Source organism: Neophocaena asiaeorientalis, unplaced genomic scaffold (genome assembly GCF_003031525.2).
Source record: "Neophocaena asiaeorientalis asiaeorientalis breed wild unplaced genomic scaffold, Neophocaena_asiaeorientalis_V1.1 scaffold29, whole genome shotgun sequence".
In the NCBI taxonomy this organism is placed as follows: domain Eukaryota; kingdom Metazoa; phylum Chordata; class Mammalia; order Artiodactyla; family Phocoenidae; genus Neophocaena; species Neophocaena asiaeorientalis.
Window position 1 is genome coordinate 6,268,013 of NW_020174423.1, and position 22,857 is coordinate 6,290,869.

General features: G+C 53.1%; 1 protein-coding gene across 1 annotated transcript; it reads left to right on the top strand.

The window, feature by feature from the left end:
- Positions 1-4,077: 4,077 nt before the first annotated feature.
- Positions 4,078-20,311, top strand: GDF6 (growth differentiation factor 6). The gene is made up of 2 exons (XM_024756607.1): positions 4,078-4,501; positions 19,102-20,311. Exons 1-2 carry the CDS (start codon positions 4,078-4,080, stop codon positions 20,064-20,066), a joined length of 1,389 nt encoding a protein of 462 aa, XP_024612375.1. The 3' UTR covers positions 20,067-20,311.
- Positions 20,312-22,857: the final 2,546 nt, after the last annotated feature.

Here is a 22,857-nt window from a genome sequence, read left to right on the forward strand (position 1 = left end):
GTGTTAATTTCTGCTGTTCGGCAAAGTGATTCAGTTATACACGTATATACATTCTTTTTTATATTCTTTTCCATTATGGTTTATCACAGGATATTGAAAATAGTTCCGTGTGCTATACAGTAGAACCTTGTTGTTTATCCATTCTATATATGTATCCCTAGTTTGCATCTGCTAACCCCAAACTCCCACTCCATCCCTTCCCCACCCTGAGATAAACTCTTTTATTTATCTAAGAGAATCTTCTCTCCCTGGGTTAGTATGAAATAATGCTTTGAAGACAACAACAGCACAGGTTTCAGAGAGCAAGGGCAATTCTATTTGCTTTTGGTCCTGTTATCTCTGGGCAGGTAGAGCTCTCTTTATGGAAGTTTTGTGGCCAAATGCTACACACATCTTATATATGACTCTCTCATTTCTCAAACTAATGTTAATATAGGTGTCACTATTCCTTGCTCATCTCGCAAGCCCCTGAAAACTTTCCCGCGTCCAGCCCTGTTTTGGTTCTCCAAGGGTAATTCCCTCAGCGTCCACAGGAGGGCAGGACACACCATACTGCACAGTTGTCTGTATTTCCTTCTATTTGGGGGGAAAAAAAATCTAACCATGAAAAGAATGCCAGTTAAGTTGCTAAAGGTGCCTACACCAGACCTTCTCATTTCAGCTCAAGAACTTTTCACCCTTTTTGATATTCTTCATAGATGAAACAGCTGAAGAAATTCCAAGAGAATCTAAGACCGGACTGAAAATTTCTATAGCATTATTTCAAATTCTCAAAACATTCTGAGAAGGTCTAAAGGCAGATTTTGACTGGTAGTTTGCTCTCGTATCTTTGTTTTTACAACACACATACCCACAGAGCAAAGGCCTTGGTGTGTCCTTGTTAACATTGGGGTGGATTCCTGTTTGAGGCATATCTATGAGGGAGGAAGAGGTACGGCTTTATACATGACTGGGGATCATTGTCATAATATTTGAAATATGAAATGCTTTTTAGTCCACCGAGTTTGTGCATCTGCTCACCTGTGACATGAAGACTGCAGCGCTTTCAGGCAAAGGACAGCCAACAAGTCCTTGCTTGGACTTGAGGCTGGTAGCAACGATGGAGGAGAATATCTGCCCCAGGGGAATCCTGACGGCGGGAGGACAGACCACATCCTCTGTGGTTCCTGTCCTAGTGTCATTTACTCTCACCCATGACTCCATCCAGTGTGCTAAGTGTTCCTAAGCCACAGCAAATAGGCTCATTTCTTTGCTTCCTGTTTACTGATAACTTGTGGCAGATAATAATTGCCGTGGGCCAAAAGAAGAGAGAACAGACAGGACTGCAGTTGCAGGCAGGAAGCCTTCTTATTGGCTGGGGGCTCTGAAACCGTGAATCACCATTAACTAGACTCCATACTGATAGAAATTAAAATACTGATAACACAAACCACAAGGGTTTGTGTCCCCAAGGGAAGGGATGGAGACAGACCACAAGGAGGAAGCCTCTCCTGGATGACACCTGAAAAGCAGACGTACAGAGCTTGCAGGCCAGGCCAGAGCAGGCCATGTGCCTCCTAGGGGTGACAGGTAGGAGGAAGGGGAAATGTTGCTTCTTCAAGTGAGAAAAGAGGGGTTTCGAGTTTGTGGTTTGGCAGAGTTGTGGAAGACCTGCAGAGGGGGCAGAAGGGCACAGAGGAGAGCTGTCTAAGAAAACAGCCTTGGCAGTAATACAAAACCAAACCAAAAAATGAAAAGAAGGAGGAGCAGACATGCTTTGGACATAATGTTAAGTGACAAGGGGAGGGTATGACATAGCATCAAAGACAGAGACAGATTGGAAGGGGACCCATAAAGGCAAACACATTTTGGTCTCTTGTAGTGGCAAAAATCTGAAAAACAATCTTTTTGTTCAGTTCCATTTCCTTTTATGTCGTTAAGTTAGTAAAAACAAACTATTTTAAAGCATAGAGAGAGGAAGGAAGAAAAGGTTATGGTAAAGCAGCTTTGAGTCTAAAGTCTCAGAACTTGACAATCGTGAAACCCAAACTGGGGACATAAGTAGGCGTGGGATAAGGCCAGAAGGGACACCCACAGAGGAGATTGAGAGGAGAGAAGCAGAGCTCAGACTCTGCAGCAGTGTGAGCTTGGGCCTCAGTTTCCCTATCTGTAAAATGGGGATAATCCAATCCTTATCACATAAGGTTGTTTTGAAGATTAAAGGAAACAAGGTCTCTTGGGTGTTTGACATTACCTGGGGGAGGCCAGTGCCAAGACCTTAAGGAAGTTCCGGAATGAAGGGAGCAAGGAAGCAAAACTGCCTCTTCCTGCAGTCAGGTGACTGGTCTCTGCAGAAGGAATGAAATAGCAAAAGGGGGAAGGGGGAAGAAAGTGAGAGGGTGGGGAGTATGGAGACTGGGAACACACACACAAAGCAGTGTGGGGAAGGAAACCACCTGAGAGCAAATAAAATCATAAAGAAAAGCAAAAGCAATAAAATAGGGATATTGGCTCAGAGATGATTTCTCTTTGCTGGAGAGGGAAGAGCACTGGGTCTGGAGTCTGAGCCCTAGGATCTGTTTCTGGCTGCACATCCTCTTGGCTGAGTGTCCTTGGAAAAGTCATTTATCCCCTCTCAGACTTTGTTTAAATCTGTGAAAGTGAAAATAGGAAGGCCAACATCACAGAAGGGCTGGGGGTGATTCAAGGAGATCTTTTTACGGTTGGTGGCTGAGCACCCAATAAATGCAAGGGGAAACTCGACGTCCACAGCGTTAGGGCAAGGAGCATGGCGGTAGGGAAGCAGCCCTCCGTCTCGTCTTCCAGCCTTCAGGCCGGGGAATGAGTGAGGCAGTAGGCGGGGAAGACAGGCACGGAGAATCTGGGGACAGATAAAGGAAACTCGTGATGGGGCGAGGCTGGGCTGAAGAGAAACAGATTGGGGGAGAGCTGCAAAGGGAGGGGTCCACTGAAAGGGGAGGGGGGAGTCCGGGGAGGGAGAGGGTGGGAAGGCCGAGAGAGATGGGAGGGCAGTGTGAGAAGAAAAGCAGGCTGGGGAAAGAGGGATTGGAATGCAGAAGGAACTTGGGGAAGGAGGAAGTATTGAAGGCGGGAGGGAAAGAAGAGAGGGAAAATGGGGATGCCGTGGAGGCGGGGGCCAGGCCGCGAGAGGGAAGAGCATCCGGGGAACAGATGGAGGAGAAAAGAATCGGCTAAATCCAGCGTCAGAAGAGGTTGGGGACTGCGAGAAGAGAGGCTGGGGCCTTCAGGAGAGCGCAGCAGCTTTTAGCATCCATCCAGACTCTAAAGACTCGTGGCCTTTGCCTGACCTCGAGGGTCGGGAACAGACGCCCTGTCTTTGTGGAGAGCGGTACCCCACCGAGAGAATGGGGCTGTTCTGGGCTGGGCCCTACGCCTGGCGCGCGGCGAGGCTTCCCTGGCCCTGGGCTGGCCCTTGAGGGGAGCGATCGACTGGCCTGGAGGTTGGGGCCGAGGAAGGAAGGTACCACCGCCCGGAGCCGGCGCGCAGTCGGCTGCTGAGGTGCCTGCTCCGAGCTGTCCCTGGGGGGCGCCGCCGCCGCTTCCCTCCTCTGGGACCGCACGCTCCCAGCAAAGTGGAGGAGGCTGGGGAAGACCGAGAGCCTGCGGAGCGCTACGGAGGGACCGAGCTTCGAACAGTGCTAGGGGGCCTCTGGCGCTGCGGATGCCCCTGGCTTCCTCGCTGCCGGGCGGCCTCGCCCGCCTACCCCTGCCCGGCGCTCCTGGCCCGCTCTGCGCGCACCGCCTGGCAACCCCGCGCGCGTCCCGCGGGGGCGCTGCGTCCCCCTGCCACCCCGGCCCACAGCGGCCCCTCTCCCCCACACCTCCTGCCCGCACCACCCGGCCTCTCCTCCCCCCCTCTGCTCCCCTCCCTCCCTCTCCTCCCTCCCCTCCCCTCCCGGCGAGGGGCGGGAGGGGGCGTGGCAGGGCCGGGGTTTGTGTGGCTGGGACCCGGCTCCTCGCACTCCGAGTCCGCCCGAGGAGCCGGGCCCCGGCCGCTGTCCAGCCGCTCCGCGCCCCTCGCGACCCGCGCCGCCGCCTCTCGGGGACCCGCTCGCCATGGATACCCCCAGGGTCCTGCTCTCGGCCGTCTTCCTCATCAGTTTCCTGTGGGATTTGCCCGGTTTCCAGCAAGCTTCCATCTCATCCTCCTCGTCGTCCACCCAGCTGGGCTCCGCCAAGGGAATGCGAAGCCGCAAGGAAGGGAAGATGCCGCGGGCGTCGCGAGAGAGTGCCACAGCCCGGGCGCCCCTGGGGCGGCAGGAGCCACAGCCGAGGCCGCAGGAGGAGCCCCGGCGGCGGCCGCCACAGCAGCCCGAGGCTCAGGAGCCTCCGGGCAGGGGCCCGCGCGTGGTGCCCCACGAGTACATGCTGTCAATCTACAGGACTTACTCCATTGCCGAGAAGTTGGGCATCAATGCCAGCTTTTTCCAGTCTTCTAAGTCGGCTAATACGATCACTAGCTTTGTAGACAGGGGACTAGGTAAGTGGCAAGACGCCCGACTCCTTTCTCCCTGGAGCTCCGCAGCCAGGGCACAGCTCCGGCTCTGGCAGGAGGCTGCATTTGTGAATTCCCTTTTCGTTCTGGATACCTCCCCCTTTCTTTTCTTAAACAGTTTTTCTCAAGCCTAAGTAAGTTTCCGAATGCGGCTGCAGATTTTATTCCAGTATGCAATCCTCCCTGCCTCGCTTTCTTCTTTCCCTTCCTTCCTTTCTCTCTCCCTTCCTTCCTTCTTCCTCTTGCCTTTTGCAGAAAGGAGCGTGGCGGCTGCACGTCTGGTGGCTGGTGGAGGAAACGTGGAGGGCGGGAGGTGGCGGGCAAATGACCGGAGCTGGAGAGGGGTCGCGACGGGGACTGGGAACCCATGGCAAGGGGTCACTGGTTGTACCGGGTGCGCGGTCCAAGGCCGGGCTGCTGTGGCGGACCGAGCGGCTCAGGGGCCTGAGTGAGCGCTGGAAAGCCCCGAGCTCCCATCCGCTCCGGGAAAAGCCGGCAGAAGAGACTTCCACGGTCGAAGAAGCAAGTCCGCGATTGGCGTCTGGCAGTGCCCTGGCCCAGCCGCTGCCCGGGTACCCGGCTCGTCCCCGCGCTGGACGTGGGGATGGTCAGCCGCGTAGGAACCCCGCGCCCTCGGGCTTTTTTTTTTTTTTTTGCTCCTGCAGCGCGCTCTCGGCCACTCCGGGGCCTCAACAGAGTCATTTCTGCAGAGGCAGCGGCAGCAACTGGCAGGGCGGGCCGAGGGCAGGGACAAGTGAGCTAAATTTGGGGGGTTGTTGGTACTTAGCTCACACGGGTGCCTGGGTGTGCTCGTTCACCTTTCTGAGCCAGGCAACTCTCCTGTCTCTGCGCTTCTACCAGGGGCCCCGTCTTTGGTCCCCTCTGTGGGCGCGGGTGCATGTGTGGGAGTCTGCGGAAACCCCTGCACCCCCTCCTTGCCACCTGCGTTGGTCTGCAGCCTTGGAGAGAACCTCGCGCTGCAGGCGCCGGGAACTCAGTTCCTAAAGAGAAGAGACAATACCGTAGAAGGAGGCAGTAAGGAAGGGAGAAAAAGCAAAGGAAGGGCAAACGGGAGGTAGGGGACGAGAAGAAAGGACGGAGGAGATAAAAGAGATTTGGGCATCTATCCACTCCGCCACCCTGCCCGGACTTAGCTCCTCGACTCGGACGCCTTCCCTGCCTCCCACTTCCAGGTCAGTGAAAGGGGGGTCGCCCAGGAACCGGCGAGCACGGGGGTTCGGACTGGGAGGGCTGCTCTGCCCCGACTGCCTTGGGGGCGCTTGCACGCCCTCGAAGCTTTACAGAACAGGCTAACGGCCCCGAGCCTCGAGCTCTTCCCAGGCTTCAGCCCCCGATCCCCCTCCATTGCAGCCGCCTTTCTTGCGGGCATGGGTCTTGCCCACGCTCGGTTAGCGGCTGCAGCCCGAGGTCAGCGAGGTTCACGAGCTGCTGAAAAGTCTGGGCGGCAAATTAACGCCAGGTATTTTATGGTGATTTTACAACTGCTAAAGTCACCCTGGCAAATACAAGTGGCTTCTTCGTACCGCTGCACCTGGGGCCCCGGCCTCCCTGCTGCCAGCGCAGCTCGCCTTCTCCCCACCTCCACCCCTTTCCCTGCCTCTGTTGTTTCTCTCCCTCCAAATCTTCTGTTTATCGTTCGCCTTCTCTAATACCATAATCGAAGGCTACCCTAGACTTGCCTAGTCGAGAGAGTAAGGAAGCACAGAGAAAAGTACTCTAGAGGCCTTTCCCCAAGGGAAGAAACCCCGCAGGCCCAGGGTGGCGGGCGGTTGGGCGCGCATTTTCTTCTCCCCACGGGAAGTGGCCAGAACCTCCGCCCCTCCCCCAAGCGGACACCCCCTAACTCGTAAGCTGCGCCCTGTAAGTTTGGCACGGGACCAAGGGACCCTGCAGGCGGCTGGGAGGCGTCTACCGAAGCCTGCGGCGTTGGGGCAAGTGTGGGAGGTCTCTGGGGGCTCCAGGTCCGGCGCAGAGGCTGGCTCGCTTCACCCTGGCTCGCGCTGCAGCAGCCTGTCCGCGGGCACCGCGCTGGGCGCCCCCGGGGCGCCGGAGGTAGGGAGGGGACTGGCTGCGCGCCCAGGTTGTGGGGGTGGGCCCTCAGTTCCCTAGCCAAGCTCTCTAGGCTAGCCGAACCGAGATCCAGACGTCCGGCTTCCACTCCCGAACGCGGTCCCCCGCCGGAGGAGGCGCGTCGTGACCACCTGGACCGCAGCTTCAAAGGCGCGGTCTCCTCCACGCCCTCCGGTTCCCAGAAAACGCGAAGAAAGGTAGTTAGTTGACCGCGAAGGCTGTGCGGCTGGTAGCACGCCGCGCTGGGGCGAAGGAGTGCGAAGCTGCGGGCTGGAGGGCGCGCGCAGAGGAGGGGGTATGTTGCGGGCCACAGCCCGAGCTTGATAAAGGGAAAGCCTCACTTTCTCTCTCACTGATTTTGATTTGATGTGTCACCGGCGGTGACCTCGGGCTGGACCTTCCGGGGCTTGCTTAGCATCGGGCCCCTGATTGGAGTGTTTCAACTCAGCGATCTAATTGAGGGTTCATGTCATAACACATCAAATGCTGTCTAGTCTCCCGTGATGGAAGGGACCCGCCAGCCGCGCATCCCGACTCCTGGCGAGGACTTCCGCCCCTCTCACGTGGGGACTCTTAAACCGCGCCAGACCTTCCAGCATCCCCTCCCCCAGCCGTGGAAGGCAGGACAAGGAGGTAAGAGCAGCGGCCAGCTGAGAGCTGGGCCAGCCGCGTTAACTTGGCGCCTTGCCTCGGGGATGTTTAAATCGCCGTCGAGTGTGGCAGGCTTGGCTTCGAGAAGCGGGGGTCCCTCAGGGGGAGGAGCAAAGAAAACGGAAGGAGTCCTGAAATCCTCTAGTGAGGCATGAACTACTTACGTACAGTACAGTATTTGTAAAAAGCCTTCCTCACCCGGGGACCCCGGAACCCCAGAAATTACACCTAAGGCCTGCGTTTAAGAGAGGGAGAGCAGGGTAAACTGTCCATTGTGAATGAATGAAGAGCGCTTTAGGTCTATAAAGACTGCGTGTTCTGTAATGCCTCAGCCCGTGCCTCCTTCTCCCAAGCCCCATGAGGAGGACACCTTATTGCAAGTTAAAAAATAAAAAGCGTCCCCCCTTTCGGTTCGCTCTCCAAACAACTAGGGGTAATCATAATAACTAAGATATATTGACGTGTTGAGCACTTACTGTGTACCAAGTACTGGGCTAACATTTGTTACATGAATTATTTCATTTAATTTTAACAACACGCCCCAACCACCGGGAAGAAAGTGCTACAGTCCCTGTTTTACAGGTCAATTAAGGAAGACAGAGAGGTTAAGCAGTTGTTCAAGGTCACACAGCTAGTGAGAGCTGAAGCACATATCCAGTTCTAGCCCCTGCATATTTACCTGTGGCACTACATGGGTAGGGTGAGGGTGAGGAGGTTTCTAAAGGATGGTGGCAAGACGCAGAAATGGAAGAAGTTGACAGAGTTCTCACCCCGTCTGATATTCCTCTGTGATCTCCTTAAGACCCAGTTAGGAGTTGGAGTGAAACTTTGGATTCAGGGGTCTAAAAGTGTGCTGTGCCTTGCTTCTTCTTTGTACTCCCTGTAAAACGCACAAGCTGCCTTATCCTTGACCTTTAAAAATGCCTCCATATTGTGCTTTCAAGATGATTTTGGATCCATAAAGATGAGAAAGTGTGTGAATGTTTGTGTTGGTGCAGTCATAGGATCAGGATGGACCAGGTTGGATATAGAGAAATTACAGTTAGCACCTGATAGAACTCATTACAAGACCACTAGTACAGAAGGCTTGGATCTCTAACCCTGGGGCCCTGGAAAGGCAGACAATGAGAACTCCTATGAATTCAACACGGCTGTAAGATAGAGGGGGAGGGAGAGAGAAGCAAAACTTGGACTTCAGTTTATGTAGTGAGAAGCGCCATGTAATTCCAACAAGGGAGAAACAAAAAAAGCCTCTTAAGAATGAAGAAACCAAAATGAATCTAAGAATATTGCTGTGAGTTAGGTTTCCAGATGATTTTGAAATAAGAATTCTCTTTAAATATTTGCTGTTATTGTTACAATAGCACTCTCAGAAAGGAGGCAGCAGGGAACAGATAAAAAACAAAAAAAACCCAAAAACACCAAAACACACACACACACACACACACACACACACACACACACACACACACACACAAAAGCCCAAACGAGATCGGAACATCCTTGAGGAATTTGACACCCTAGAAATGAACCTCGGGAGAGTTTGCCGCGGATTGTTTGTTGGCTTCTAGGTTTACCTTCTGGGTCGCGATTGCCAAGGGGGCAGGGCAGGACAGCTAACGGGGAGGACATTCTAAGAGCGGCATAGTTCCTTCCTGATTGAAGTTCGTCTGGTGTGGCATGTTTATGCAAAACAGCGTGTTTCTGGGTGGACCTGGGCCGCAGAGTGGTGCAATCAACGCAGTGGTGCTTTTGCCCGGACCCTGTTGTCGTTGGCAAACGGAAAATGAAATATAAGCAGGGAAGCATTTTAATGGGGACGGAGGGAATTCACAACTGTTAATTATTTGGTGACCTTGTATTCGATTTGTTTGAGTCCCTTATAAAAACACTAATGCAGACCAGACGGCCAAGTGAGGAAGCCGGCAGAAGTTTCCAATCTAGGCTTTATTTCCCCGGAAAGAGGGAACAGCCTTGGGAAAGGATTGCTGAGCTTTTAAGTACGTGCGTGTGAGGACGCGCCGGTGTGAGCACCGCACGGGGTTTGCATCGCCGTCCAGGTTCAGGATCCTGCTCAAACCTGGTGAACTGGCAGGTCCTATAAGAATCCCGGGGTAAGGGAAGGAAGCCTTAAACCAGAAGTTTGTTCTGCTCTTCTGGTTGGAATGATTAAAACATTTTTCAGGCCACAAACCAAACCCTTAACCATTGGCTTGTTGTTAAATAGCAGTTAATGTCACTCCCACCCCTAAGGCCTTAAGGGTTGCCTTACAAAGGCTGCCTTAGCAAGAAGCTAAAAACACCTAGTGTCTTCTGCAGCGAGAGTGCAAGAAGCGCCGGAATTCTGGGGCGGGCTTCCTTGGCAGGGGAGACTAATCTGAGAAGGACACTGAGCTTTTTCCTGGCGCGGGAGGCTCTCGAGCTCTGGGAGTTTGCGCGGTAGAGTTGCTGGTGGGGGAGGGGATCGAAAAACGTGCTCAAACATCCTTGTCGTTTCTGCACATTAAAAAAAAAAAAAAAATTACCTAAGCCACAACCCACGACAGGCCTTGGGAATCCCTTCCCGCGCAAACTGAATCAAGACCTGAAACCTCCCCCTTACGACCAGAGGGGATGCGTGTCGCCTGGACCCGCGGGGAACGCAGAGCGTTGCATTGATGGAGGCCCTAGTGCAACTCGCTTTTTCCCAGCTGGAGTTCTCGGGGTTCTGGCGGCTCACCTCCTTGAAATTGGTGACGTCTTTCTGGGGCGGCGTGGGGAGAGGGAGAAGGGAACTGAACAGAGAGGTGGGGGAAAGATGGTTTGATAGAAATAGGGCAGAACGAAAACTTTCGTTTCCTGCCAGGACTTCTGCTTGCATAAAACGACCCAGAGCAAATTCACAATAATCCCTGGGGACTTTTGAGTAAAGTGAAGGACAGTAGTTCGATAACTCTTAGGGTAGGGAATAACCCTGGTCAAGCGATTCTCTCTGGACCCGGGAAGGGCTCCGAACCGAGGCCGCGAGGTGGTGTGGCAAACAGGAATGTGGATCCACAGCGCCACTTCTTTGCTTGGCATCTACCGCCTCCCTCAAGCCCCCATCCCCCGCCCTTAAAGCCTGGCTGTTTATTTTTAAGCTCAATGTCGGTTAAATGGTGTCTCCTGTTTACAGGAATTAAATAGGTCCTCGTCGGCCTAATGGGTTCCAGGGTTGCTGTTCCTTGCCCTCCAGGACAGTCCATTAACGCTGCTGGGAGCCGAGGGTTGGGTGCGCTGGGAGTGGGCGGGCGGCGCTGACCAGCGTTAGCAGAGAGGCGCGCGCTGCGCTTCGAGCGGCCCGGGTGCCTGGGGGCGGGGCAGGGTTTAGGGACCCTATAGTGGGCTTGCAGTGGAGAAGAAGGGCGGGCCTCTGGCCCCGGCTGGCGCGGGTCTGGCTGCTGGAGCGGAGGGGAAAGCAAGAGCAGAGGGTTGGCTTTGGGGTCTGTCAGGGCTGGTTTACCCGTCCCCCTTACCCCCTAAATAACGTAGTAACCGAAGAGAACCCGTGCGCCTGTTTTGCAAATCTGGCTTCCAGGCAAGTTGGTCCAGTTCCGATCCCACTTCCCAGCTGACCGCCGCTCCCACGCCCAGTGGGGAGGGAAATTGAACGATGCTAGACTATGGTCCATAGCTACCACCACGAATCTTATTTTGCTAGGACGTTATTTCGGGAGTCAGCCCGAGGTGAACACAGTGGAGCTGAGTTGCCGCGATCCCTTCCTCAGAAGCTGCGTCCGGCCCAGCACTTTAAAGAACACATCACTGAGGTTTCTCCTGCGCGGGACCCCTTGACACGGAGGGTCCAATATCCTGACCACACGCCAGTCTGAGCCCGTCTCCCCACCTGCAACCTCAGAACTGGTCGGAGAGGGGAAACAACATAAAATGGGAACCTTTTCTTCTACTTTTCATCTCCAAGCTCTCAAGTCAAAAGGCTGCGATCATGTTCTAGCCCAAAGGGCGGTTTCAGGGCTGTGATACCCTCCCCGCTGGGCCTGAGTTGCTCCCCTGGGCTCCCAGGTGACCCTACAGGTCGACATTGCAGGGAGGGCGACCTCGGGTAAATCAGCCAGGTCCGGGCCCTGCTCCAGAGGTTCCAAGAGAAGGCAGCGACCTGCGGGGATGCCGCAACCAAGGACGCCAGGCAAAAGCCTGCTTGGCTGCAGCGGAAAGGTGGGGAGAGGGGCTCCAGCGTGAGGGGTGTCACCGGCTTCTATTTGGATTTCATCTGCAGTGGTGTCAAATTAAGATTTGGGCCACTGTGGTCAAGAGCCCAGGGTGGGATGCCAGTGAAAAGAGTCGCCTGGTGAAGTGTCCTTGATCTGGGCTTTGCGTCTCTGTCTCTTGAGCCCCTGAGAGGCCATGAGAGTTCGCACCAAGTGCGTGGAAACTACTTTGTAAATGAATCTGTTTCGTCCTAGAAAGACAAAAGGAGTCTCTTGGAGGCGACTTCGGACTCCTGCTGGGGGTGCCCAGCGCCCAGAGTAGAAGGCTGGCCCATCTCCTGCCAGAGAGCTGCGTTACTGGAGTGTGTGCTGCGGCTCTCTAGGAGCGTGGAGTTGTTCCCAGTCGGGTGGAAATCGGGGTTCCCCTTCTCTCCCCCTCCCAGCCTCACTGGTTTGCCGCTGGCTGAGTCAGAACTTGCTGTGGGAACTTTGAGGTTTCTCTGTGGGATCCAGGCAGGCCACCAGACTCGATGAATTCTGTGTGGTTTGCAAGCCCAGGCTTGAGACAGGGAGGAAGGTAGGGATCCGCCAGGCTTTGGAAAGAGGGTGGAAAAGTCCTCTGTGGAGGACTTCCCTCGGGCCTTTCTGGTCTTTGAAAGGAGGAAAGAAGCTGGGAAATTCAGGACAAGCTACTGGGGCAAACACTGGGGAAGCCAAGAGACCTAGAAAGAAGTGGGGCGGTGACTGTATGGTGGGAGAGGCTTCTGTGGGACTGCGATGCCGCCGCCCCTGACACTGCAGCCCGAGGGGTCATTCACTGCTACCACCCTGCTCTCCTCAAACCTGCAGGCTGAACACACACCCCCCGCACCCTACAATGGCTCCGTGGACAGTTCCTGCCCACTAGGATGCCAGTGGAGAAGTGGGACAGGTGGGGCAAGGAGATCAGCCACCAGGCCTCTCGGGGCTGCGGCTGCCCAGAGCCAAAGGGGTTCGCACATGGGCTAACCCCAGAGGAGGGACCCTGCAAGGAGGGCCCTGTCCTTGACGAGGTACTGGCTGGAGGTCGTTTGTTGACTTGGCATTGTGGGAGGGACCAGAGCAATGGATAAGGCCTGGGGAATGAGAGGGAGCAGGGTGATGGGGGGTGAAGCTGAAACCCCTGTGGGCCTGGCCCTTTGCTGGAAGCCCTTGCTTCTCTCTTAACCCCTCTGCCCAGCACCTTTCCTCCACTCACTTCTGCAAATCCTGTGGAAAGAACTGAATTGCATCTCCTCAAAGAAGGCCAAGAGGAGGACACGTGTATCTTCCCCCTACCTGGCCCCCTACCTGGCCGTAGGTAGTTACAGTAATATTGGCTGCATTCACTGGATGCTTCTGTCTGTCATGCACAGCCTGCTCTGGTTACCTCGACTCTGATCTCTACAATGACTCTGCAAAGTGGGGGTCACTCTCCCATTTTCCAGATGAGATATATGAGGCTGGGAAAGATTATGTGACCCAGTCCATCCAAGGCCACCCAGCCAATAAGTTACAGGGCAGGACTCAAATCTATGCCTCTCACACTCAGGACTCCTATGCTCATTCCATGTTGTCAGTAGTAACTAACATTTGCACACATCTTCAGATGTCTTTCCTACTCTATCTCATTTGCCACCCTTCCCTCAGTGACTTTGAGCTGGCCTTATATTCTCATTTTGCAGATGAGAAAATTGTTTCCTTGGAAATTCTCCTTCAAAAGTCCAATTGTTGGCATCCCTTCAATTCTGCCGATTAGGAAGTGATTGACACTTGGAGATCGGGGATTGATGCCCTCCCCAAATTCATAGGCAGCATGAAAGAACTGGAGCCTTCTCAGGATTTCTACCAGACACAAAGATCAGGGTCTGGGATGTCCAGGATGGTGGCACAGATACTGGAACCAGACTGCTGCATCTACCTCTATCTTGGACAAGTTACCTTGAGCTCTCTGTGTTTTAGTTTTGTGATCTGTAACATAGTAATGATATCTTTTCTTTTTTCCGTAGGTCGTTTTGAAGCTTAAACGACTTATTCTAAGTTTAGAATTTAGATCATGCCCAGCACATAGTAAGGACTTTCCCCAGTGTTTGCTGTTCTGATCATACTGGATGTCAGCAAAAACACTCCAGAAAGGGTGAATTGTGTGGGTGGTGTCCTGATTCTGCACCTCAGGGGGATGTTCAGCAGTTTGCAAGACTCAGATCTCAGTGGAGGCAGGGCGCAGGACAAGAGTACAGGGGGATGCCCAGGAGATCACTGTCCCAGAAGAGGGTCATAGTTGGAGCACAAATTACTCAGAGACCTTCATACCTCAGAGGAGACAGGGCTGGTGGCTCATTTTTACTCACCCAGTACACCTGACTCTATTTCCAACTTGTGGACTTTGTGGCACCTCAGGGCACCCTCAGGGCTTAGGGACCTGAGAAGAAGTGACTCCAAACCTAGCTATGAATTCCCTGATCGGAGGTCTTCTTACTTCCAGTAAAGGAAAAAAGAATTCCTGGCAGAACCCAGCTCCCTTTGTGTTGACGGCGTTGGTGATGGATGTGTGTCTGGTGTCCTCCCTCCCTCTTTGCTGCACCGCCAAATGAGAACCCTGTAAGAGGGGCGTGGCCTCAGGTCTGAGGGCCTCGGTTGGAATAAAGACCTTCAAATAGTGTCCCTGCCAAGCTGCAAGTCATTGGGCAAGTGAAGACGCCTCTTGGAGCCCGCTCCGTCACCTATAAAAGAGTGTAACAGTACAACGGGCCTCGGACACTCTCGATGAGGATTCACGGACGGAGGCCACCCAAACCCTGAGCCCAGCACAAAAGCACGCCCAGAAGCATTCAGGGATGCTTTTGAGGATGGGGGAAAGGCTGAGCTGCAGACATCTGGAGTTTCCTTTGCGAAGACGGGTGATTATACGCCCCTCCTCCATCCCCACCTAGGGGAGTAGGGGTGGGAGAGCCCCGTTTCATCTCGGCTTTCTGAGCCGCAGCCCTTCGCTGGAGGATGTGCCTTCGGAGGACGTGCGGCGGGACGCGTGGTGGGGCGGCGGGTGGAGGCGTGTGGGGCCCGGCCAGGCGCCCACGAGTGGCCGCTCAGGTCACGGCGAATTCAGAGGACGCGAGCGGAACACGCGCTTAGCAGCATTGGGGAGCCCAGGGTCTGGGCGCGAAGGGCCTTGGGGGTCGGGCGAGCTGGAGCTCGGGGGAGCCCTCGGGGCCAGCGAGTGACACACAGTTCAAACAGGACTCTCAAGAGGGACCTCAAGCTGCGTACGTATCTCAAGACGTCTTGGGGAAAATGCAGTGAGCGGCCTTTCCGCCCCAAACCGAAGGACGATTCGGGTTTTCGGAAGCCATCTGCAGGGGGGCGCGGGGGAGCCGCCCCCAGCTGGAGGAGCGCGTGTGGGCGGCGAGGCTCGGGTCCTGCCGCTGAGCAACCGTAACCCTTACGCCGCCTTCCTGGGGCGCGGTTCCTGGGGTGTCCGGACTTAGGCTCCGCGGGCATCCTTTTCTTTACGATCTGGTGTTTGCTTCGTAGCTTCCTCCAGCCACGTAGCTTTCTAAGCCAGTTTCCTCATTTAAAATGGGCGTGATAGTCCCTACGTTGAAGTGATTCGTTCTCGTTCCCTTATTTGCTTTCCTTTAAAATTTTTATTTTATTTTTTAATCAATCCCACACCAAATGTATATGTTTGAGGTGCTCCTAACCTTTAACCGACTTGCCCTTAACTCAAAAGAGGCTGACCTATTTATGAAGAATTTTCTTCAAATATGAAGGTGGTTTGTTCTCTTCTCTCCGTCCCTCCTTCCTCTGCCCACCCACCAGAGCAAGCTGATAAGAACAAATCCAGCGATTAAAACTTGAGGGGTCGCTATGTCTAATACTCAGCAAACCCTGAATTAACCTGGGTGTAAGCCAAGCTGTAACAGACCAGGTTGATACAGATAAAAAGCAAAAAAGATAGCTCTCATGATTTATTACTGATCAATTTCAATTTAAAGGCCTGAAGCGTAAGACTACCTGTTTCTAGGCAAGAGGATGGGAGAGAGTGTCACTTGATGACATCAGCTCTCCTCTCTACAGGACTTAATGGGAGAGGAGGCTTGTGGGAGAAGGTGTGAAGAACTGGCTTCGTACCCACAGATGGCCACGGCAGCAGGCTGCCAGGCCTTGTGATGCCAGGTCAGCAGGCAAAGTGTCTGCAGGGTCACAGTGGATGGTGTGTGCACCCCCCAGGTTGGATGCCTCCTCTGGGCTATTTCTGTGACGCACGCCTCCAGAGCAGGTCCAGACAGGTGGAGAATGTGGTCTGTAGGGGAGCTGCACAGAGCAGGCACACTCATGCGTTAGAGGTTCTGGAGCCCCAGTGAGAGTACATGTGGCTGAAAGAGTGAAAAAATGTGGAGGTGGCTGTGAGGGGCCGGAAGGAACGGGGAGCAATAGGGACTTGGTTCTGGTGAGCATTGCCTTAGATCCTGTCTTGGGCCCAGTGCTTTGGGGCCCTAGGGCTCTGTTTTGTTCTCACCTCCCGTGGTGCCCTCCCCACTTGGTGGGGAATCCGAAGAGTCAATGAAATGTGCTTATCTAGATTCGTGGTTCTTATAGTGGGGTCCCCAACCAGCAGAATCAACATCTCCTGGGAACTGAGGAGAAATGCAAATTCTGGGCTCTGCTACAAACCTCTGGGGCTCAAGAGAATTTGCATTTCTAACAAGTTCCTGTGTAATGCTGATGACGCAGATTTAGGGACCACGGCAGGTTCACTGGCTTTGAGAGCTACTGCTCTAGTCTGGTACCTGAGCCAGAGTTCTTGCTCAAATAGCCCTGAGCCCGCTTCCAGGGCCCGGGCAGCTTCTTCTTTGGGTCTGTCCTCCTAAGGGTGTGTCACATCGCTGATGTGTGCCCCTGTAGCCTGGGAAGCTTGGAGCTGTGGGCAAGGGTGTCCACATCCACGCAGGTAAGACCCCTCGAACTGTGGAATGGAGCCGGGATGGGAAGGAAAGAGAGCAGGATACAGGCTGAAGCCTCATTTGCACTTTTCCCCCCGAGCCCTGGAAAGGGTAGGAGCAGGCTAATCTTGCTAGAAAAATCATGTGAGATCCCAAGGCTGCAGAACCAGTGGAGCCCTCCTTTTACAGATGCTTTCCTCTGTTTTGACCACTCTCGAGGACTAGAGAAATGTGACTCAGCTGTGCAGACCATTTATTAGCCCACACTTTAAAAAAAAAGAATGAAAACAAAAGCTGGCTGATTTCTCCGTGTTGCATGAGAGAGAAATAAATAAATCATCCTTTACACCTGCCTAATGCTCTCCAACCAGTGACAAACTGTCTCAAGAGTTATATAAGCAGAGATGGAAATGATTTCCTAAAGGAGCCCAGGTTTTATTCCTAGCAAGCCCTGAAAATACAGTTGGGACTGTATCCTCCATCCCTTGTACAGTGGTCACTCCTGGTTGCCTCAGCTCCAGGACTTGGACCCTAATGGACAGGCAGTGGGGCTTACAGGCTAAATGCTCCAACTCTGAAATTAAACGGACCTAGCTTTGGGTCCCAATACCACCATTTATTAGTTGTGAGACTTTGGTAATTATTTTCTCCAAGCCTTGGTTTTCCTATCTGTAAAATTGGAACAATATGAGTACCTACCTTGCAGAACTGATCTGTGCTCATAGATAAAGGATGAAAAATACGGCAGCCCTCACGACATTTAGCTGGTGCAGCAAGTGCCTTAGGTTTGTCCCTCTCACCACATCCTCAGTTTTGGGGGGGAGAGAAATATGAGAGCCAGGAAAGTGAAGCCTCAGGCAATAGGTCCAGAGATCTGGGTGGTGGTTGAAGGTTGTCAGACACAGGTTTCTTTAAAGGAGGAGAAGAAAGTGTGCTGAATTCCCACTGATTTTAATGTGCCCTGGTCGGTTTGAAGGTCTTGGCTTCCATAAATCAACTGCCTCCAGCAGCTTTTCCCTTTTCACCTCTCTAACCCTTCCCACAGCTCCGTCTCAGGTCGGGACTTGTGTTTTAGACCGCCCGGCGGTCAGCCCAGAGTGGGAACTGGGTGTGGCTGAGGCTCCAGATCCAGTGCCCTGGGGCTACATCTGGACAGGCAGTGAGGGTCGGACCTGGGACCCGGTGACACTTTTACTATTGAAATCTACCCAAACTTTACTAGCTTCTGGGGAAAGCTAGGGGCTTTGGGGATTTTTGTATTTGCTGGGTTGTAAATATTTTATGAGAAGGCAGCCCAAGAAAATCTGGTTAGCTTTCCGCCTTGCACACTGAAGTGGGGTTGGCTTCATGCACAAATGTGTCAAAAAAGAAGTCCAGTCCAGTTTTGCCTGGGTCCCCAAGAATTCGCCTTGGATTTAAAAGCCTGTTATTGTTCCCCCTCCTTGTGTCCCCATTCTTTCTCTCAGTGGTAACCAAAAATTTTATCTTCAGGATTAGTTGCAAAGCAAGAAGATTTCAGATTGGGTGGGTGGGGGAGGGGAGAATGTCACTGTGTGTGTGTGTGTGTGTGTGTGTGGCTCAGGTTTTTCTCCTTACTGATATATTTATTTCTCATTGGCTGCAGGATCTTCTCAATGGATAGATGCCTTGTGTTTGTGTTGGTTCATTTGCCCCTCTGCAGACTTCTGAAAGCCTCCCTGCTCTTTTGTTTAAGTGGCTGATGAATTTTAGAAAGAAAGAAATCACACTGCAGCTCCTCATTGTGTCAACTTTGTCCTGGGCCTAAACGCACCAGCAAAACTGCCTGCTGGGCGGCATCTTCTCCCAGACCCGTGGGTCTCAACTAGGGCTGCACCTTCAAGTCAACTTGGAGCTTTAAAAAACCAAAGCTAACATACCGCAACAAAGGTCCAATATCCAGGCCCTGTCCTCAGATATTGATTCAGTTGGCTGAAGCATACCCTGGCGCTGGTAATTTCAAAATTCTCTAGGTGGTAGACTGAGAATGACTGCTCTAGATGTTTCCCACTTACTGACCAGCGTGTATCCTCGGTCGAGCAGGCCTGTAGCCGTTGCGGTGAGCCAAATGGACAGGACAGGGTCCTAGCTCCTATGGGCTGTTGGAGAGGGGCGGGCTTATGCTGGGAAAGACAGACCACTAAGGAGACAAATATAAACGAGGTCACTGTAGATAGTGCTAAGTGCCGTGAAGATAATAAACCGGGGTCCCGTGATAGTGACCGAGGGAGGCTACTTTAGATCCGGGTGGTCGAGCATGGCCTTTCGGAGGAGGTGACATTTGAACCGAGACGTGAATGATGAGAATGAGCCAGCCGAGAGGAGGTCTGGGGGAATGCGGGCCGGCCTGCGACCACAAAGGGCACATTAGTGGTTACATAGGCTCCTGGGGGAAAACCCGGGAGCCGCCGCCGCGGCCGCCACTCCAGCAGCCACCGACTTCCGCCCAGGGAGTCCCGGGCTGAAGGGGAGGAGGGGGCCGCCCTGGTGCCCTCCCCTTCTTTGCCGCGCACCGCCGGGCGGGGAGGCGGGGTGGTCAGCCACGGGCGGGCCGAGCTGGACCTCTACCGGCCTGTCCCGTTCCCTCCCCGCCCTTTTCCTCCCAGGGGCGGCCGCGGAGCACCGGGCTGATCTCCCTCTTAAGTGAAACTGACTGTAATTATTTTTTATCTCGCAGACGATCTCTCGCACACTCCTCTCCGGAGACAGAAGTATTTGTTTGATGTGTCCACGCTCTCAGACAAAGAAGAGCTGGTGGGCGCGGAGCTGCGGCTCTTTCGCCAGGCGCCCGCAGCGCCCTGGGGGCCGCCGGCCAGGCCGCTCCAAGTGCAGCTCTTCCCCTGCCTGTCGCCCCTGCTGCTGGACGCGCGGGCCCTGGACCCGCAGGGGGCGCCCCGGCCCGGCTGGGAAGTCTTCGACGTGTGGCAGGTCCTGCGCCACCAACCCCGGGAGCAGCTGTGCTTGGAGCTGCGGGTCGCGTGGGGCGAGCAGGGAGCCGGCGAGGCCGAGGCGCGCGCCGCGCCGGGGCTCCAGCAGCCACCGCCCCCGGACCTGCGGAGTCTGGGCTTCGGCCGGAGGGTGCGGACCCCCCAGGAGCGCGCCCTGCTCGTGGTGTTCACCCGATCCCAGCGCAAGAACCTGTTCGCCGAGATGCGCGAGCAGCTGGGCTCGGCCGAGGTTGCGGGCCCTGGCGCGGGCGCCGAGGGGTCGTGGCCGCCGCCGTCGGGCACCCCAGACGCCGGGTCTTGGCTGCCCTCGCCCGGCCGCCGGCGGCGGCGCACAGCTTTCGCCAGCCGCCACGGCAAGCGGCACGGCAAGAAGTCGAGGCTGCGCTGCAGCAAGAAGCCCCTGCACGTGAACTTCAAGGAGCTGGGCTGGGACGACTGGATTATCGCGCCCCTGGAGTACGAGGCCTACCACTGCGAAGGCGTGTGCGACTTCCCGTTGCGCTCGCACCTGGAGCCCACCAACCACGCCATCATCCAGACGCTGATGAACTCCATGGACCCCGGCTCTACCCCGCCCAGCTGCTGCGTGCCCACCAAACTGACTCCCATCAGCATCCTGTACATCGACGCGGGCAATAACGTGGTCTACAAGCAGTACGAGGACATGGTGGTGGAGTCCTGCGGCTGCAGGTAGCGGCGCCTTCCCTGCCGCCTTGGCCCGGGGCCGCTGGGGAGGCCTGACTGCAGAGGGGCGGAGGAGGAGCTAGCCTTGGACGAGGCAGAGAGTGGGGCAACAGCCTGGGCTTTCAGCCGGGTGGGAGACCAGGGAGTTCCGCCTTTCCAGAACCTTCCACCTGCCAGCCCAGAGGGAGCAACGGATTTTCACACCTTGCCCGGCCACCCTGGAGAAACAAGCCAAGGAGGATTTCTTTAGTTTTTGTCTTTATTATTGTGGCTTTGGATTTCCTTGTGTGTCTCCAGGTTTTGATGGGAGGTGAGGGCAGGGGAGACGCATACCTGGCTCTCAACTGCTCCAAGGATTGAAAAATTAATAGTTTAAGAAGGGAAACTGGGGGGAAGAATCACCTTTGACCACATCTCGGTCTGATTGTTTGCTACCTGTGTAAAGAAGGTGGGGTCTTTCTGGCCGTGTCGTAGCCTGTGCCTTGTCCCCTCGCCCTTCCCCCCAACAGAAAGTGTTAAGGTAGAGAAATAGGAAAGCCAGGAGGGGTCCTGCCATTAGAAGAGCTTTGCAAGAGGTGGGCCCAAGTGGGCCTTTTCCCCCCCGCTTGATTGTATACCCAGCTCTGCCCTGGCCTCTTTCCGCATAGGGAAGTGGCAACCTGCATCTCACTCCAGGGGGCTCAGGTCACTGCCATTACTATTGCTTTTTCTGGGGGAAAAGGGAGCTGGTATGGATGGAATGACAAGAATGAGTCCGAGTGGAACCCCCTAAAGGATAATGAGAAACCACAAGGCTTGCCTGTGAGGGACTGACATAGAGGTGCCTTAGCCCAGGCTGGAGGTAACCTGTGGAAAAGCCCTTCCTCAAGTCTGTTTCTCATTGATTTCTTTGAACAGAATTTGCCAAAATTCAGACATCCCCTTTGAAGGAGAAGGTGATTTCCCATTTAAGCAAAAAATGGGTAGGGCTGGGGAACTGTAGAACTAAGTTAAGAGTTGCAGAGGATGGGAAAGTGACCCAAGAAAAGGGAGGGTGAAGTCAGGAGGGAAGGTGGTTCCCCCCTCCCTCACCAAGGATGGGGATAGAGGGACAGGCCAGGAGCAGGGAGGAGAGGGATGAAAGGAGACACAAGCCCCTGTCTCCAAAGGTTCTTTAGAATCTTTGTTCCCTCCCCTCTCTCTGACATTCCTGAAAGATTACCAGCCAGCAATAGCCCAGGGCTCCCCCAAAAGAATTGTTTCAGATTGTAATTACCAGCTAGGCAATGTTTTTAAAACTTAGTAATGAGAAACTGTGAAAAGAGCAAAGTGTTACATTGAGCTTGAGGTGGGAGACGACGGGGACGGACGGTGAGGAAGGAGGCAGGGATGGAATTCATCTTCCGGAAGCAGGAGAGAGCAGAGCACAAGCTAAATACCCATCCCCAGATTGCCAAAAACATGAACTTTCCCCCAGCCTGCACCAGTATTATTTTCAAACATTGTCCATAAGTAGGCCCTTTGAAGAGTTAGCTTCCTTCTCAGCTTTGACCATTAAATGGTTTAAACAAGGGAACTTGTACCAACCATTACAAAAAGTTTTTGTTTTTCCTAAGTGGTTTTGCTCTCTCTTGATCTAAACCTGTTGCTTGTTTGGTTCAGAGAACTACAAACTGTCCAAGAAAGGGTGAGACTGATAATAAATGCTAATATAAAACGCTAAGTGAAAGAAAAAAAAGACTTGGCCAGGAGAAATAATTTAAAATGCACATTTGCTTTGGATGCACTGTTGTTCTGTTAAGGCTGTATATATTTGTTTATTTAAGGTGACTGAAAGTGCAAAGAGGAAATGGACAGCATGCAATTCATCTTAATGTACAAAACGTTATATGCACTCAAATGTTATAATTTCTAATATTTTTAAAGTTTATATTCGAGTTGTACAAAGTTAAGCATTCATCAGATATTTCGTTCTTTCATAATGTTATCATTTTCTTAAATATTATTACAAAATTTTAAGTCTGTCTAATGGAGAGTTTTTTTTTTTTAACTGTCTACCTCACTATAATACAAATATTTACGACACGAAAGTTACCAGAGGTCAATTAATATTCAAAACATTTTTTACAGTACACTTTTCCTGGATGATACTCAATCGAATACTGTATTATTAAATTCATTTTCCCCCTTAATAAATCAGCCTGGTTTATATGGATCTATTTAAGAAAAATCATTTTCTCAAGGAATTACCTACCGTCAGTGGTATTGTGGTCCAGTATGGGACTGAATGTCTGAAAAGGCACTGAGGATTATTTTGAAATCCGTCATTCAGAACATTAGAGTTTTTCCTCACAACTCTTCCATAACTCTCTTTTCATGAAATTTTCATTCACCAGATTAAAGCCAAATCCTTGTCAACTATTAGAACAGTGTTTATAAGCCTGTAACTCATTCCAACATCTCAAGAGCCCAAATAGGAACTGGATTATTTCTTAGTTTCTTTAATGTTGAAAAAAGTTGTAAGGTAACTAGGCCAGCCAAGATGTCCATAATTACCATTTACATTATGCCTTAGCGGGAGCAGAAGATATGAAATGTTGTTCTATTTGTTCACTTGCCATAAATTAGGGAGCCCGTGTACAGGTGTTAAGTCTGAGTGCTCACTCTATGTCAAGCAGGATGCTGTCCGGGCATTATCTCATTTAAACTCCTCAGCAACTCCACGAAATAGGTATTATTATAATCCCCATTTTACAGATGAGGAAACTGAGATGTGGCGAGTTTAAGTAGCCTGCCAGTGGTAGTTAGGATTTAAACGTAGT

Coding starts and splice junctions, on each gene's coding strand:
- GDF6 (XM_024756607.1), top strand. CDS start 4,078: ATGGATACCCCCAGGGTCCTGCTCTCGGCCGTCTTCCTCATCAGTTTC. Junction 4,502..19,101: donor CTTTGTAGACAGGGGACTAG/GTAAGTGGCAAG, acceptor TTTATCTCGCAG/ACGATCTCTCGCACACTCCT.